This window comes from Arachis hypogaea, chromosome 13 (genome assembly GCF_003086295.3).
Source record: "Arachis hypogaea cultivar Tifrunner chromosome 13, arahy.Tifrunner.gnm2.J5K5, whole genome shotgun sequence".
Lineage (NCBI taxonomy): Eukaryota > Viridiplantae > Streptophyta > Magnoliopsida > Fabales > Fabaceae > Arachis > Arachis hypogaea.
In genome coordinates, this window is record NC_092048.1 from 4,309,180 (window position 1) to 4,326,230 (window position 17,051).

The 17,051-nt window shown below is 35.0% G+C and overlaps 3 protein-coding genes across 3 annotated transcripts; 1 reads left to right on the plus strand and 2 right to left on the minus strand.

The window, feature by feature from the left end:
• Nucleotides 1-1,895: 1,895 nt before the first annotated feature.
• Nucleotides 1,896-4,109, minus strand: LOC112732468 (uncharacterized). The gene is made up of 4 exons (XM_029291160.1): nt 3,983-4,109; nt 3,161-3,650; nt 2,688-3,061; nt 1,896-2,047 (listed from the first exon to the last, which is right to left on the minus strand). The coding sequence occupies exons 1-4, from the start codon at nt 4,107-4,109 to the stop codon at nt 1,896-1,898; spliced, it is 1,143 nt and encodes a 380-aa protein (XP_029146993.1).
• Nucleotides 4,110-4,781: 672 nt separating this feature from the next.
• Nucleotides 4,782-5,870, plus strand: LOC112732469 (uncharacterized). The gene has a single exon (XM_025781217.1). The coding sequence runs from the start codon at nt 4,782-4,784 to the stop codon at nt 5,868-5,870; it is 1,089 nt and encodes a 362-aa protein (XP_025637002.1).
• An 8,589-nt stretch (nt 5,871-14,459) lies between these two features.
• LOC112736585 (exocyst complex component EXO70H1) lies at nt 14,460-16,811 on the minus strand. The gene has a single exon (XM_025786100.3). The coding sequence runs from the start codon at nt 16,579-16,581 to the stop codon at nt 14,644-14,646; it is 1,938 nt and encodes a 645-aa protein (XP_025641885.1). The 5' UTR covers nt 16,582-16,811; the 3' UTR covers nt 14,460-14,643.
• Nucleotides 16,812-17,051: the final 240 nt, after the last annotated feature.

Consider the following 17,051-nt stretch of genomic DNA (forward strand, 5'->3'; position numbering starts at 1 on the left):
AGATATTACATTGGATCCTGTTTTTCGACTAAATCCGATTCTTTTTATAATTGGAATATCCGGTTTCGGGTCTCGTCGGCAACTTTCGGACCAACTCGATTACATATTTAGATTAGAGAGATGCTTGGGTATTGTTTGTGACAGACTTCCTCTAAAATCTTCATATATACACCTGTGACCTGTCCAAAGAAATCTTTTACTAGACATTTTTTTTTATAGAATATATCATCGATTTCCTTTGAAAAATTAATAGTTTAATGCAAAGACCAAACACAATGGTATATATACAGCAATGAACATATTGAAATATGAGAAAAGTTTGGCAACTAAAATATTTCAGTATAATTAGTCAATTTTTTTTAATTAATATTATTTAAATAAATTAATTATATTTTGATTTTTTATCTTTTTCTTATCATTTTTTATTATTTTACTTATTACATTCTTAATAATTCTCACATATTAATCATATTAATTATAATAATATATCTCTAATTATTAAGTATTAACTAAATCATATATTAATGTTTTTTTTATAACTTAATATTTATATTTACAATTGTCATAAAGACTAATAATAATAATAACAAGAAATTATAATAATAATAGTCCTTAATTGACGTTAATTATAATGATTGTCATAACCACTAATTTATTGTATCACTTCGTTATTATTAAAAGCAATTTATGTAACGTATAAGACCTCTACGTTTAAGAGGAAAAAAGCATGATTTTAATATATCTGACAATCAGAAACTTCAATATTTAAGAGCAAAAATTACGAGTTTAGTGCAATTGAAAGTTTGAAACTTTTTTGGTTTAATTTTGGTCGGGATAGGCTAAAGAAATTCACAATCAGTCGTAATTATCATTTTAAATAGTATGACATTTAAATTTGATCTTAACACACACGATGTTTATGCTAAAATTTTTAACATAGTTTAAGAATATGAAAAATCACAACAGAGACAATGAGATATAGAATATCATTTGTAGATTTGTGATTATGTCATTCATAAATACACATAATATTTATAATTATATGTAACTAACATCCAAAAATTAAATTAATGTTTATTAGTTATTATATTCATACACATATTATTTTTTAGTTATTGCATAAATAAAACATAACATTCATAATTTCATATTAATAACATTTATAATTTCGTACTCATAACATTCATAATTTATATATATGATGTTCATAATTAATAAATTTTTATAATTAATATTACCAAATTTTAAATTATGTGTCTTATTGTATTCTTCAAATTATCTTGTATGTGCACTACTAATGAATCATGACTTTAATTATTTTAATATTTTTTATTTAATATTTATATGTATGCTTATTTACTGATTTTAATATGATGAGTTAATAATTATTTTAAAAAAAATATTTTTTAATTTTTGTTTATATTTTATATTTTATATTTTATTTTTTAATTGTTAGAATATATTAGGATCAATTAGCATTGATTATAATTATTTAGCATATCTAAATATTTATTATAGGATATTACGTCTTTATTATTTCGATTCTCTTAACACCTATAAATACCCTTTTATATTGTATCCATAGTTGTCAGAACCAAACCGGTGATCGAACCGGTCAGGTTACTAGATCACTAGGTCACTGGTTCAATCGGTGGGTCACTGGTTCAACCGGTGAGTTACTGATTGAACCGGTTAGCCCAGTCCCATATAAGTAAAACATATAAAATAGCTAAAAACTTAAAAATTAACAATTAAAAAAATATATCTCCAATAACATTTTAATAAACATTAAGTCTCAAATCATAAAAATAAGTAATACGAAAATAAACATAAAATTTATTAGTACTATTACATAAACAACTCAATTTAACACAATGAAAATAACAATTTATGGATTATATCCAATGAGTAATTTCAAAGTCTGGATATCTTTCTTCATCTGACAAATCTGGAGCTACATCCTGATTAATTTCATTCTGATTTGCATTTTTCATAGAATTATTATTAGCTTCATCATCATCTCGATCATCTTTCAGATTCAATTGATCTAGCATTTTAATAATGTTTCACAAGTTATAATCAATAATAAGGCAAAACATTTGGTTAAAGCATTAGAAAATTATCCCTAACAAAAATATACCCAAATCATCTAAAGCTGATTGAAAAGACATATTTGCAAGATTATTTCGTAAAGCATCAACTTCTTTAGGAGTTAAAAATAGTGTTGAATATTTCATTATTCATTCCGAATGATTCTCAAATGCATCAAGACAAATTGGATCATAACTTTGCTTTCTCATTCGATTCTTATATTATCAATTAACTTGATTATTCTTATTATGACTAAAAATTTAAAATAATGCTTTCAAGAAAGAATAATGAAAAGTACCTTTATTGTAGCCTTAAGTTGTAATGAACATAAACAAAATTATTAAGCTTTTGATGCTCTAACCGATTCCTTTTCTTTGAGTAAATGTGTTAAAAAATACTCCAATTATGCTCACAACCTGAAAAACTACAAATTTGACTCAAAAGACGAATCGCTAAATTTTACAAGTTTGGTGCTCCACATCTATAAGATTCCCACCATTGATCTTAACATAAAAAGGAATAATATATTACATTCATAAAAATTAAATCATAAATATATCACAATCATAAAAGACTAATTTCAATAAAAAATTTACCAGGCATCACTGTACGTCGCTCGCGTATTGTAGACTGTCTTCCAAAGTATCCTTTAGCATTCTTAAATATTCTCATCTCATTTGTCAATTTAGAATTTAAATCTGCATCATCGTAAGCATATCTCTCAATGACATCTAGTAGGCCAGAAGTTGTTTGCTTGTGCTTTTCAAATTCACCAGCATTAAATCGAAAAGCTGGATTTAACCAATAACCAGTAGCATGAAGGTTTTTTCGAAGTTGTGAACCGCAACGTGAATCTAAAATCTTTAAATAAGGATCAACAACCTTCTTTCTTTTTTGAAACATCTTCACTATCTCTTCCATAGCCTTATAAATAACTTGATAAAGGAAACCCATTGCAGCTCTATCTTCACTATCCACAATACGCAATACACAAACAAGTGGCTTCATAAGCTTAACAATATCAGTGCATTGATTTCAAAATTTAGAATCTAAGACTTGATCCACAAACTTTTTGGCTTTGGCTTCTTTAGAGTAAGCTGAGCTTGTCCATTTTCTAGATGTCACCATAGCTCTCAATGCATCATTTTTAGCCAAAATACTTTGCAAAGCAATGAAATTAATGGCAAATCGAGTTAGAGCTGGACGAAGTATTTTTTGTCTGCCAGTGAAGTTTCTCATCAAGTACAAAGGATGGTAATGATTATAGATATACTTCATAATCATTGAAGCTTGTGACACAATTTCAGTCATTTCCTCTAACTTCCAAATATCCTGCAACATCATATTAACACAATGTGCTACAGAAGGAGACCAATACAATCTAGGAAACTCCGATTCCAACAACCTTCCAGCAGCAATGTAATTTGCAGCATTATTTGTCACTACATGTACAACATTCTCAGGACCAACAAATAACACAAGATCCCTAAGCAACTTAAACAAAGCATCAGCAATTTTCGAGACATGAGAAGCATCAACTGACTTTAGGAAAACAGTTCCTTTAGGGCAATAAACCAAGAAATTAATAAAAGTACGCCTACAATGATCAGTCCATCCCAGTGTTGTCAGAACCGGACCGACCCGGCTAGTCGGACCAGAAAACCGGCGAACCGATGCTATAACCGGTCCGGGTGAGTCATCCAACCGAAGAAGGAACTGAACCGGCGAGACCCGTATTGAACCGGCCGGGTTTTATCAAAACCGGTGAACCGGCGGGTTTCGTTTAACCCGGACCGGTTCGAAAAAAAAAATTTTTTTGCGATTTAAAACGACGTCGTTTCTTTTAAAAAAAAAAAAAAAGCGCAGAGCTGCTGCGTTTTGTAACCCTAGCCTCCATCCCCTTCCCCTGTTTCCCCCTTTCCCTTCGCATGCTCCCATACCCAAACGGTTTGAGTTGAGACTTGAGAGTTGAGAGTTGAGAGACCACCATCACCATCACCATGGCGCCATGACTCCATCCCCTGCTACTCGCCTACTCTGCTTCAGCTTCAAGCTTTCAGCCACTTCGTCGCCCCGTCGCCCCGTCAGCTTCAAGCCTTCAACCACGCGGCACTCACCTCACCACCGCATCCAGAGCAGTGCGCGACTCACCCCATCCATCAAAGATTGAACATTGAAGTCGCCTCCTCGTCGCTCCTCGATCCAGATCTCCCTCAGTCCCTCTTCTCTGCTCGACGCTCGTCGCTGATCCATCCGTGCAGGTAAGTTTTTTTAATTTTTTAATTTTTTGAAGTTAATTGATTAATGATTATGGTATGCGGGCAGATAAGAACATGTTTGATAGTTTACATATGTTTGAACGTTGAAGTTAATTTTTTAATTGGTGGTTCACATATGTTTGAATGTTTGATAGTTTGATTTCTGTTTGATTTTGGTATGTGGGCAGATGAGAATTGTTGTTTGGTATGTTTGGTATGTTTGATTTCTGTTCGATTTTGGTATGTGGGCAGATGAGAATTGTTGTTTGGTATGTTTGGTATGTTTGATTTCTGTTTTATTTCAGTTCAGTACTTCAGTTTGTTGATTGTGAATTGTTGGTTGCTGTTGGATATTATTGTTAGTAGTTAGTGGATTGTTGTTGTGTATTGTTAGTCATTTAGTCCTGGACCCTGGTTGATTAGGAATTTAGGATGGCTTCATCAAATACACCATCAGAAACACCAACACCAACTTCTCAGGAACAAGGATCAACTCCTGATCCAACAATTGGAACCCAAAAAAATAGTAACAGAGGAAAAACTGATCCTGCATGGGGCCATTGTAAACAAGTTTTGGATAAAGGAAAAACTGCTCTGGTATGTATTTATTGCGAGAAGCATATTAGGGGTGGAGGAATTAATCGGGTTAAGCATCATTTGGCTGGAAAAGGTAGAGATATTGAGGCATGTCGAAAGGTGCCAGCTGCGGTGAGACACCAATTCTCCCAAAACATTGAAGATCTTCGAACCAAGAAAAGAAAAACTCAAGAAGAATATGCAGAAAGTTATGGTGCTTGTGATGACGTTGAAAGGGAATTTGATGAGATTGAACGTAATGAGATGCGACAACAACAAGCATCAAGAATTCCAGCACCTAGCTCTAGAAAGGGAGTTGGAAAACAACTCAAGGGACTACAATCCTTTTTTCCACCGGCAGCAACACCTGGTGCTCAACCAAGTATTAAAATTGTTCTCCAAAGCAAAGAAATTGTGGAGAAGTGTGATATTGCTATTGCAAGATGGATGATGGATGCCTCTGTGCCATTCAATGCGGTTAATTCAGCTTATTATCAGCCGATGATCGATGCTATCGCAAATATGGGTGCAGGGTATAAAGGGCCAAATTACCAAAGAGTTCATGGATATTTGTTGAGTAAATTGGTTGAAGATGTAAAGAAGATGATTGAAGGTTATCGTGTGATTTGGAAACAAACTGGATGTACTATCATGGCTGATGGATGGACTGATCGTTGTAGGCGTACTTTAATTAATTTCTTGGTTTATTGTCCTAAAGGAACTGTTTTCCTAAAGTCAGTTGATGCTTCTCATATCTCGAAAACTGCTGAGGCTTTGTTTAAGTTGCTTAGGGATGTTGTGTTATTTGTTGGTCCTGAGAATGTTGTACATGTAGTGACGGATAATGCTGCAAATTACGTTGCTGCTGGAAGGTTGTTGGAATCAGAGTTTCCTAGATTGTATTGGTCTCCTTGTGCGGCACATTGTATTAATCTGATGTTGTAGGATATTGGAAAGTTTGTGGAAGTGACTGAAACTGTGTCACAAGCTTCAATGATTACGAAGTATATCTATAATCACTGCCATCCTTTGTACTTGATGAGGCAGTTCACAGGCGGCCGAGAAATACTTCGTCCAGCTCCAACTCGATTCACCACTAATTTCATTGCTTTGCAAAGTATTTTGGCTCAAAAGGATGCATTGAGAGCTATGGTGACATCTAGAGAATGGACAAGTTCAGCTTACTCTAAAGAAGCCAAAGCAAAAAAGTTTGTGGATCAAGTCTTAGATTCAAAATTTTGGAATCAATGCACTGATATTGTTAAGCTTACGGAGCCACTTGTTCATGTATTGCGTATTGTGGATAGTGAAGATAGAGCTGCAATGGGTTTCCTTTATCAAGCTATGTATAAGGCTAGGGAAGACATGGTGAAGAGGTTTCAAAAAAGAAAGAGGGTTGTTGAACCTTATTTGAAGATTTTAGATTCACGTTGGGATTTACAACTTAAAAGAAACCTTCATGCTGCTGGTTATTGGTTAAATCCAACTTTTCGATTTAATTCTGCAGAATTTGACAAGCACAAAGAAACAATTTCTGGCCTATTAGATGTGATTGAGAGATATGCTTACGGTGATGCTGATTTGATTACTAAATTGACAAGTGAGAAGAGAATCTTTAAGAATGCTGAAGGAGACTTTGGGAGACAGTCTGCAATACGTGAGCGAAGCACAGTGATGCCTGGTAAATTTTGTATTAAAATTAGTTTTTTATGATTGTGATATGTTTAAGATTTGATATTTATGATTGTGATTGTTTTCTTTTTATGTTAAGATCAATGGTGGGAATCTTATGGATGTGGAGCACCAAACCTGCAAAAGTTAGCAATTCGTGTTTTGAGTCAAACTTGCAGTTCTTCAGGTTGTGAGCGTAACTGGAGCATTTTTGAACACATTCACTCAAAGAAAAGGAATCGGTTAGAGCATCAAAAGCTTAATGATCTTGTTTATGTTCATTACAACTTAAGGCTACAACAAAGGTACTTTTTATTATTCTTTCTTGAAGGCATTATTTAAAATTTTTAGTCATAATAAGAATAATCAAGTTACTTGATAACATAGGAACCGAATGAGAAAGCAAAGTTATGATCCAATTTGTCTTGATGCATTTGAGGATCATTCGGAATGGATAATGGAAGATTCACCACCATTTTTAACTCCTGAAGAAGTTGATGCTTTACGGAATGATCTTGCAAATATGTCTCTTCAATCAGCTTTAGATGATTTAGGTATGTTGTTGTTAGGGATATTTTGTAATGCTTTAACCAAATATTTTGCCTTATTATTGATTATGATTTGTGAAACATTATTGAAATGCTAGATGAATTGAATCTGGAAGAAGATCGAGATGATGGTAAAGCTAATAATACTTCTGTGAAAAATGCAAATCAGAATGAAACCAATCAACATGTAGCTCCAGATTTGTCAGATGAAGATAGATATCCAGACTTTGAAGTTACTCCTTGGATATAATCCATGAATTGTTATTTTCATTATGTTAAATTTAGTTGTTCATGTAATAGACTAATAGTACTAAATTTTATGTTTATTCTCGGATTACTACTTATTTTTAGGATTTGAGATTTAATGTTTATTAAAATGTTATTGGAGATATATTTTTTAACTGTTAATTTTTAAGTTTTTAGGCTTTTAGCTATTTTATACATTTTACTTATGTGGGACCGGGTTAACCGGTTCAACCAGTGACCCACTGGTTGAACCAATGACCCAGTGACCCAGTAGCCTGATCGGTTCGATCACCGGTTCGGTTCTGACAACTATGGTCCATCCATCGGCCATGATAGTACATCCAGTTTGTTTCCAAATCACACGATAATCTTCAATCATCTTCTTTACATCTTCAACCAATTTACTCAATAAATATCCACGAATCTCTTCCATAATTTGGCCCTTTATACCCTACACCCATGTTTGTAATAGCATCGATCATCGGCTGATAATAAGCTGAATTAACCGATTAAATGGCACAGAGGCATCCATCATCCATCATCCATCCTGCAATAGCAATATCACACTTCTCTACAATTTTTTTGCTTTGGAGAACATTTTTGATAGTTGGTTGAGCTCCAAGTGTTACTGCCGGTGGAAAAAAAGATTGTAATCCCTTGAGTTGTTTTTCTTTTCTAGAGCTAGGTGCTGGAAGTCTTGATGTTTGTTGTTGTCGCATCTCATTACATTCAATCTCATCAAATTCCCTTTCAACTTCATCACAAGCATTATAACTTTCTGCATATTCTTTTTGAGTTTTCCTTTTCTTGGTTCGAAGATCTTCAATGTTTTGATTGAATTGGTGTCTCACCACAGCTGGCACCTTTCGACATGCCTAAATATCTCCGCTTTTTCTAGCAAAATGATGCTTAACTCGGTAACTCCTCCACCATTAATAAGCTTCTTGCAATAAATACATAACAGAATAGTTTTTCCTTTATCCATAACTTGTTTACAATGGCCTCATGCAGGATCAGTTTTTCTTCTGTTACTATTTTTTTGGGTTCCAATTGTTGGATAAGGAGTTGATCATTGTTCCTGAGAAATTGGTGTTTCTGATGGTGTATTTGATGAAGTCATCCTAAATTCCTAATCAACCAGGACTAAATGACTAATCTCCAAGAATAATGTACAACAACAATCCACTAACTACTAAGAATAATATACAACAGCAACCAACATATATAACAGATAATCAACAATCAACAATCTAACAACAATGGATAATCAACAAACTGAATAGAAATTAAACATAAATCAACAATCAAAAGAGATCAAACAGAAATCAACATATATAACAATAATATGTTACAAAAAACTGAACAATTAACAATCTAAATTCTAACAGAAATTAAACAGAAATCAACATACATAATGAAAAAAATTTGAAATCCTAACTAACTTTAAAAAAAAAAAATTATTAAAGAACTAAATTATTAAAAAATTTGAAATCCTAACTAATTTGAAATCCTTTAATTCTAACTAAAGGACTAAATGATTAAAAATTTGAAATCCTAACTAACTTTAAAAAAATAAAAAATTCATACCTGGAGGGATAAGTAGAGAAGAGGGAGATCGGATGTGACGAATAGTAGCAATAGCAGGAAGCGACGATCAGTAGGTAACGAGCAGTAGTAGTAGTAGGAGGCGACAGACACACAGGAGCCGACGACGTTCGAATCTTCGATGGAGGTGCTTCTTGGCTGTGGTGGGTGGTGCACTGGTGCGGTTGCCTCCTACGAGCACGGTGAGCCGGGTAAGGTGGCGCTGCCGCGCTGGCTGAATGGGTCTCTCTCACACTCTCACACTCTCTGTCTTAGACTCTCAGGCTCTCAGCTCTCAGGTGGTCTCTCATGGCCAAAAGGTTTGGAAAGGGAAACAGGGAAAGGAGATGGAAGCTTGAGCTAAGATTTCTTCCTTTCAGTAGCTCAGTTTATTTTTTTTTTAATTTTAATCGAAACGACATCGTTTCAAGTGAAGGAAAAAAATAAAAGGGTTCGAAGCGGTTTGGGTTAAATGAAACCCGCCGGTTCACCTGTTTTGGTCAAACCCGAACGGTTCAAACCGAGTCTTTTCGGTTCGCTTCCTCATCCGGTCAGAAAGCTCACCCAGACTAATTCTGTCACTAGTTCATCGGATTTCTGGTCCGATCGGACGGTTCGGTCCGGTTCTGATAACATTGATCGTATCATTTCAGACAACTTGAATAAACTCAATAATACACAAATCATTTCTCCAGTTAGTCTCTTGTTTCTAACATTGTATCAGAGCCATGATTTCCTCCTTGAGGAGGATATGTTGCTTTTCTTCTGATGAAATCACTGTATTTTTCATATTTTTCTTTCGTGCCATTTTTTTCCTCATCTTTTGTCAATGCTTTGATGCTTTCTCACCTAACCGACTAGTTCATTCACTACTTTCTTATTCTCATGGAGAAACCATATATTTTCGTCACCTTCCGATAGTTTGTCATCTCTTTACACTTTGTCACTTTTTCAGCAGTTTTCCAGCAGTTCGCCATATTTTCAACAATTTTTCGGCAGTTGGCCACTCTTCCAGCAGTTCTATTTGTGTTTTCTCGTGGCAGATCCATCTGCGTTTCTTTGTAGCAATTCCGTTTGTGTTTCTTTCAGACAGCGGCCGTTTCGTCTGCGCTTTCTTCAGACAGCGGTATTTCCATCTGCGCTTTCTTCAGACAGCGGCAGTTTCATCTGTGCTTCCTTCCGTCAATTCTGTCTGCACCCGTTCTATTAGTTTATGCATTTTTTTATTTCATTATTTTAAATTTGTTTCAAACTTGAGGGGGATGTTACAATATATTAGGATCAATTAGCATTGATTAGAATTATGTAGCATATCTGAATATTTATTATAGGATATTACGTCTTTATTATTTTGATTCTCTTAGCACCTATAAATACCCTTTTATATTGTTTCATTCCAGACAACTTGAATAAACTCAATAATATATAAATTCTTTCTCCAGTTAGTCTCTTGTTTCTAACAGTAATAGTCTATATGTAAAATATGAGTTGTATAAGAAGTTGTTAATTTTTTTTAATTTAACATCCATAATTTTATATGTATAACATCTATAATTTTAAACACAAAATTTTTATAATCAATGAATTGATATTAACTTATTATTTATTACTTTATTTTATGAACTTTGCTAGGGAAACAATGAAGAATCTTGACAATATGTACAATGGATTTTAAATTTGGCCCAATACAATAAAAAAGAAACCCAAACAGTTATTTCAAAAAATTAACCATCCTAACCCTAATTGATCAATAGAATTTATCCAAACAACCTCTCCCCCAACGTCTGCTACCCCATCCTCATCAATCATCCTACCTCTCCAGCATTAGAAGTTCTCTCACCGGCCATTAAACAACCATCCACGTAGTTATTAAAATAATCATCCGACTACCTAGTGAAATTACCATCCAGCATTTATTAATTGTATATACTTAAACTGAATCAAACAAAATAACCATCCAATTAAAAATTAAAATAGTCATCTACATACCTAATGAATTGAACATCCAACATCTAAATTCATCCGTTGATGTATATACTTTGAAGATGTACGGAAAGCAAAATCCAAAAAAGCCAAGTTGGCCACAGGACATTTTTGAAGTGGGCTACGTTTGCATGTACAAAAACAGGAGCATCATGGACTAAACTAATTTCTTGCACAATTATTGTTGTGTTATCCTACGTTGATCTTGGACCTATACCTATGTAGGGGGAGGCGACGTCTTTGAAGGCGGCGGCGGCCATGGCGGTCTTGGGCTGCGCGATGGTGACGCTGAGCGTTCGTGGTGCGCATGTCGGCGTGAGTTATGGGCGACGGCGGCTAGTGTCTGTGGCAGCGCGGCACCGATGAGAGGAAGAGACTAGGCGAAAAGGCAATCACATCAGATGGGGAGAAGGAGGCCGTTTTTGGGGTTTACGTAATCGTTGCAAATCCTTATTTATTTTGAATCTCAAATTGGTAATTATTAAGAATTAATTATTTATTTATCATTTGATATTAATTTTAATTTTACCCCTATTGTACACATTGTACACTAAATTTATTGGCTTCTCATACTTTCTCCTTTATAAAATGTATTGAGATAATTTGAGACTTTTTAGGATTAAAAATATCATAATTTAAAATTTTTATTTGAAAAAAAAATTATAAAATTATGAATGTAATAATGAAAGAAAATTTTTGAGATTTGGCACATATTAAATTTAGAATTGACTTTTGCTATAATTAATAAAAAAAGATATTTATAAAAAATTAATTATATCAATTAAATTAAAAAAATAATTTACATTTTGTTTATTGATACAAATATTATTGATCATATATTTTTATTTAGGTGTTTGCTTCGATACGATCATAAATTTATCCGTATTGGTACAATTAAAATGTAGACAAATTAAAACACGACATGTGAATTATATCTTCCAAATTAATAATTAATTTTTGTTTTATTAAATATCTATCATATCAATTATTTTACTAAACTATTCTTATACTTTAATAAAAATAAAAAAAAATATTTTTTTATTTAATATTACAAAAAGACTAAAATATCCTTTTTTATATTAAACAAAAACTATATTAATCTTTTTAATTTAGTCAAAATTTAATTAACTTTAGTTTTATAATTTTAAATCAGAATCAATTTAAAAATTAAAACTAAAATATATCTCATTATTCATACACATTAAAAAATTGCTTCATTGCTCATGAACCCTAATCTAATCTCTCTTATCCTTGTTCATACCAAAAAGAACACATCTGAAAAATTTTTCTTCATCATTATATACCAATCTACAAAATAAATTACAACCTCACTCCTAATTCCTAGGCGGACAGCAGCAGCCTATCCTCACCCTCTCCCTTCCTCGTAGCCGCTCTCTCTCTCCGTCGTTCTTCACGCACCAGCAGCCGCCTTGTCGTTCTCCATGCATCAACAACCCTGTGTCGCACTCCGTGCAGTGCAGCCATCATGTCGTCCTCTACATAGTAGCAACCCCATATCACTCTCCAGCGTTGTAAACCCCGTTAAATTAGTAAATAATTAGTCAATAAATTAATTTTTAATAAAAAAATAGAAATATGAATATTATATATAATTAGGATAGAGCTCATTAAAACGAGAATTTTGACACTAATTTCGAAAACTTCGGCCCAAAATTAGACCGAACAGGCCGAACCGGACCCAAATCGAACCCGTGGACCCAACCGGCCCAGCACTTAAGTGAGCCAAAGCTTCTTTTCTTCCCCAATTCAGCACAAGCAGCGCTGAAAGCACAACAAGGGAGAGGAGAAAAGAGATTTCCCTAACCCTTTACGGTAATTCAAATCACCGTATCTCCTCCGTCCGAGCTCCGATCGTCGTACCGTTTGTGGCCACGCGACCAACGCGTCGAGCTCTACGTTTCTACCGAATAATTTCATAGGTAAGCCATTTAATTACACTCGGCTACTCCTTCTCCCAATTTTCGAAAATTATGTAGAGGTATTGAATTTCTTTACTTTTTGATGTATTAGGATCCAATTAGCTTGAGGAAAACATTCACCCTTATACGAAGCTTGGGTAAGGTGAGGATACCATAAATTCTCTTTAATTTTCTGAATTTGTGCTTTGGGTATTAAATTGGGTGTATATGTGTTATGAATGTGTATTAGGTTGTGAATAAATAATTGGAGCTTGAAATTATGGATATTGAAATTTGGAGGAAGCTGAGCACTAGTGTTTTATTGAAGTTTTTGGGGCTGTGTTTGTTTTAGTGAGTTACCTTGATCACTACGTGGAAATCGGCCAATATATGGTTTAGGTTTCACGCATTTAATATATAATGTTTTGTGAAAACTTAGGCTAGAGAATCATAGGATAGGTTGGAATGATTATGTATGTTGGATGTTTGGCATTAGTAACTTTGATTGGTAATATGAATTGTGTATGTGTTGGTGGTGTTATTGGTAAGTTGATGGTAATGATTGTATATGTATGTATGGCAAAATGGTGGTGGTTTTGTTGAAAGAAGTATGGAATTTTATTGATTGGTAGTAATGATTGTTTATGGATAGTTGAGTGATTTAAAGATGTTATATATTGTGTTTGTATTGAATGTAGGTAAAGGAAGTGAACATTTGAAATTGTTTAAAGAAAATGGAGGTTTTTGAAGTATGATGAAAATTGGTTTTTGACTGAACTTCAGCGAGCTATAACTTGACTTCCGGACCTTCAATTTGTTTCCAACTTGTTTTAAATGAAAGTTGGGTTTGTGAAGTTTATGCCGTTCGAAAAACAGATAAAAAACGATTTAAAATGATTAAGTTATGTACATTGGAAGTTTTGGTTTGGAATTACGTAAATTTTGTATCTTTCAACTTAATCAGGTTTTTGGAAAAACATACGTCCACGCGTACGCGTGGATAATTTTTGGCTGACCTCCTTATATGCATACGCATAATGAGCCAGCATGCATGTCCACGCGTATGCATGCCCACGCGTACGCGTGACATGAGGTACTCACCTACGCGTACGCATGATAAAAGAATGCGCGTGCGAACTGCCTTTCTACACTTCTATGCGTACACGTGAGCCACGTGGCTCCTATTTGCAAACATATTTTTTTTGAGTTTTAAATCCTATTTTAAACTTCTAAATCTCTATTTTTATTCTTCCAGCCATAAACAATCGTATTAAGTTTGATAATTAAGTATTATTCTTTATCTTTTACGTGAAAAAAAAATTATTTTATTAATAGAATACCAATACCACGTGCACGCGACACATTTATGATATACATTTCGTACATGACAAAGCACAAGTCAATATATATATATACTATGCAAATAACCTTCGTTTTCCAAAACGAAAACCTGAAAAAAATTATAGGAAAACAACCTTATTTAGAATAACGTAAATAATAAATAAAAAAAATTAATTTTAAAATTTTAATTTTAAATTAATTGAATTTATTTATATTTAGTACACTTGAAATATAGTCTATTATTGACATTCTTCACAATCTTTGTCATGTCGTTTATATAAGGAAATTGAAACCATATATGTTATGGCCAATATACAGTAATAAGACAGTATAAATACTTGAATAGTATACAGATACACTCTATTTGTGGTTATTGTGAGCCGTGACGTCAGCAACACAAAAGATATTTCATCAACACTAACATTATCACCTGCTGCTTCCGTTGGAGCGACGTGAAGACGACGTCGTCAAAGCATGCGACGAGCCACTACTCGATTCTCCAATGCCGTACAAAATATCTGACAATTGGTTTCCAATATCGTCGGGTAAGAACCGTATTGCCGATTCAGACCCGACCCTATTCTTATCGTAGAACTCGCCGTACTTGGAAACCAGCTTCAAAGCTATCGAGACTTTGATTTCGTCTCTCAGTTTCGGGTCGGGTACAACCCACCCGCTTTGTTTTTTGCAGGCTTCGTGAAACGCTGTGTTGAAGCTAACGAAGCAAGCCTTAGCTTGCTCCGCTGAGATCTCCGCCGCAGGATTCTCCGGCAGCGAAGTGAGCACGCTGTTCCACCCGACGCGCTCGTATTTGGCTACGTATTCCTTCGTCTTCGCTTCGTGCTTCGCCATCCACTCTTCACCGAGGAGCAACCCTAGGTTCGATTTTCGAACCTTTTCTACTACGTAATGCATGTTGTTAGCGAGGAAGAGGTAAGAAAGCGCCACGTCCTTGTAGCGCTCCGCTTTCACGTCGAGCTTGCAGAGAACCACGAGGATCAGCCATGCGATTCGCTCTGAGATCGCCGGCGACGGAACCGTGGAGAAGGACGACGACGTGCTATCCTCGTGGATCGGGCTTCGGTAGAAAGATTCCGGCATCGGAGACTGTGGATAATCGGCGATTATGTCAACGAGGACGCCGCTATAATCGGCTAGGAGAGAGATGTAGTTCAACACGTAGCCCGTGATTGGGTGTACTCCACCGCCGGGAATCGTCGTCTTGCACGGTTCCTTCTGAATCGCCGATTCAAAGTCCGATAGCATCGTCCTCACGGCGTCGCCAAGCTTCACCAAGGAAGTAACCGCCTGCGTACGGACTTTGGCGGTTGATTCGAAGGAGAAGATGGATTCAATCTGCTGCCAGTTTTCGGAGATCGCTTCGTACATATCGAGAGTCCTGAACATCTTCTCCGGCGTTTTCTTGCACTTTGCAACCATTTCCGGGAATCCAAACAGCATCATGGCGCCGTCTCTAGTGATCTCAGCGAAGGAAGACTCCGCGATCCGTTTCTCCGGCGCGGTGGCAGCGAAGACACTATCGCAGAGTATCCTCTCACCGTTGAAGAGAGTTCCGACGGCAACCTTCATCGCATTGAGCCAGTGCTTGATCTTCAACTCAACCACCTCCCAATCCATCTTCTGGAGACGCGAGAAGCTCAACTGCTCCACTCCAAGATTGTAAAGAGCTTCATCAACGATCGATTTCCTCACCAACACGTAAATCCTAACGCACTCTCTTCCGTAGCCAGTGGAAATCATGCAATCCGCGATTGCTTTCAAATCGTTGACGGCAAGCATGGAAGCTCTCTCGGCATCAGCGACTCCTTCTCCGGCAAGGCGAAACTCATCGTCGGAAACAATCTCATCGAAATCGGAGAAACTGTTCTGGCCGAAATCCGTTGAAGAACGGTTAGAAAGGGTTTCGGAGCGGTTAGAAACGGTTTCGGGATCGAGGTATTCCCTATTGGCCTTTAGGATCTGGTGAAACTCTCTCTCAAGAGTTTTCATTGCGATTTGCATGAGAGACTGTGCTCGAAGAAGATAAGCAGAGGAGGGATCCTGTGCGACGAGGTACTTCATAGCGGACTGTAGGCCCTTGACGGCGTCAATGTAGTGTTTGGCATCCAGGCGTGTTCCGCTGAAGAGTGAGCTAGAGTTTGAAAGGCGTGAACTAACGGAGTTATTATTGTTATTATTATAATCCCACTTGGTTATAAGTGACTCCGCCTTATGGATGTTATCGTCCATAAGGGTGTCGGAGAAGGTGCGAAGAGGGGAGGGTGGTGGTAGTGAGTAGTGACGTGGCGGATGATGAGAAGATGAAGGTTTGAAGAAGATACTTCTCATTCCTTTTCTCGGCATTTTGAATAGCTTCTCTTAGTATTTGCTAGTTTTGAAGAGAAGTTGTTGGAAGTATTACGATTTTTCAGCTTTCAGGTGTGAGTTAGGAGAACAGAGAGGGGGTATTTATAGAGGGAAGAAAGGATTAAAAAGAAATAAACAATACAATGGTTGATAACTTCATATTGCCTTCAACGGCGTACGCATATACGTACGACTACTATTATTTTATTATAAAAATGATGTATTATTTTTAATTTTTTTATATATATTTTATATTTTAATTTATATTTTATATTAATAATTAATTTTAATAATTAATTTTAATGTATATATAATATTATTTTTTAATTATTATTATAAAAATAATATGTACATATAAAAAAATTAATTATTAAATTAATTATTATATATTTATATATAAAATAAAATTTACATGTAATATTTTTATACAAAATTAATAATTAAAATTATTAAATAATAAATTATTA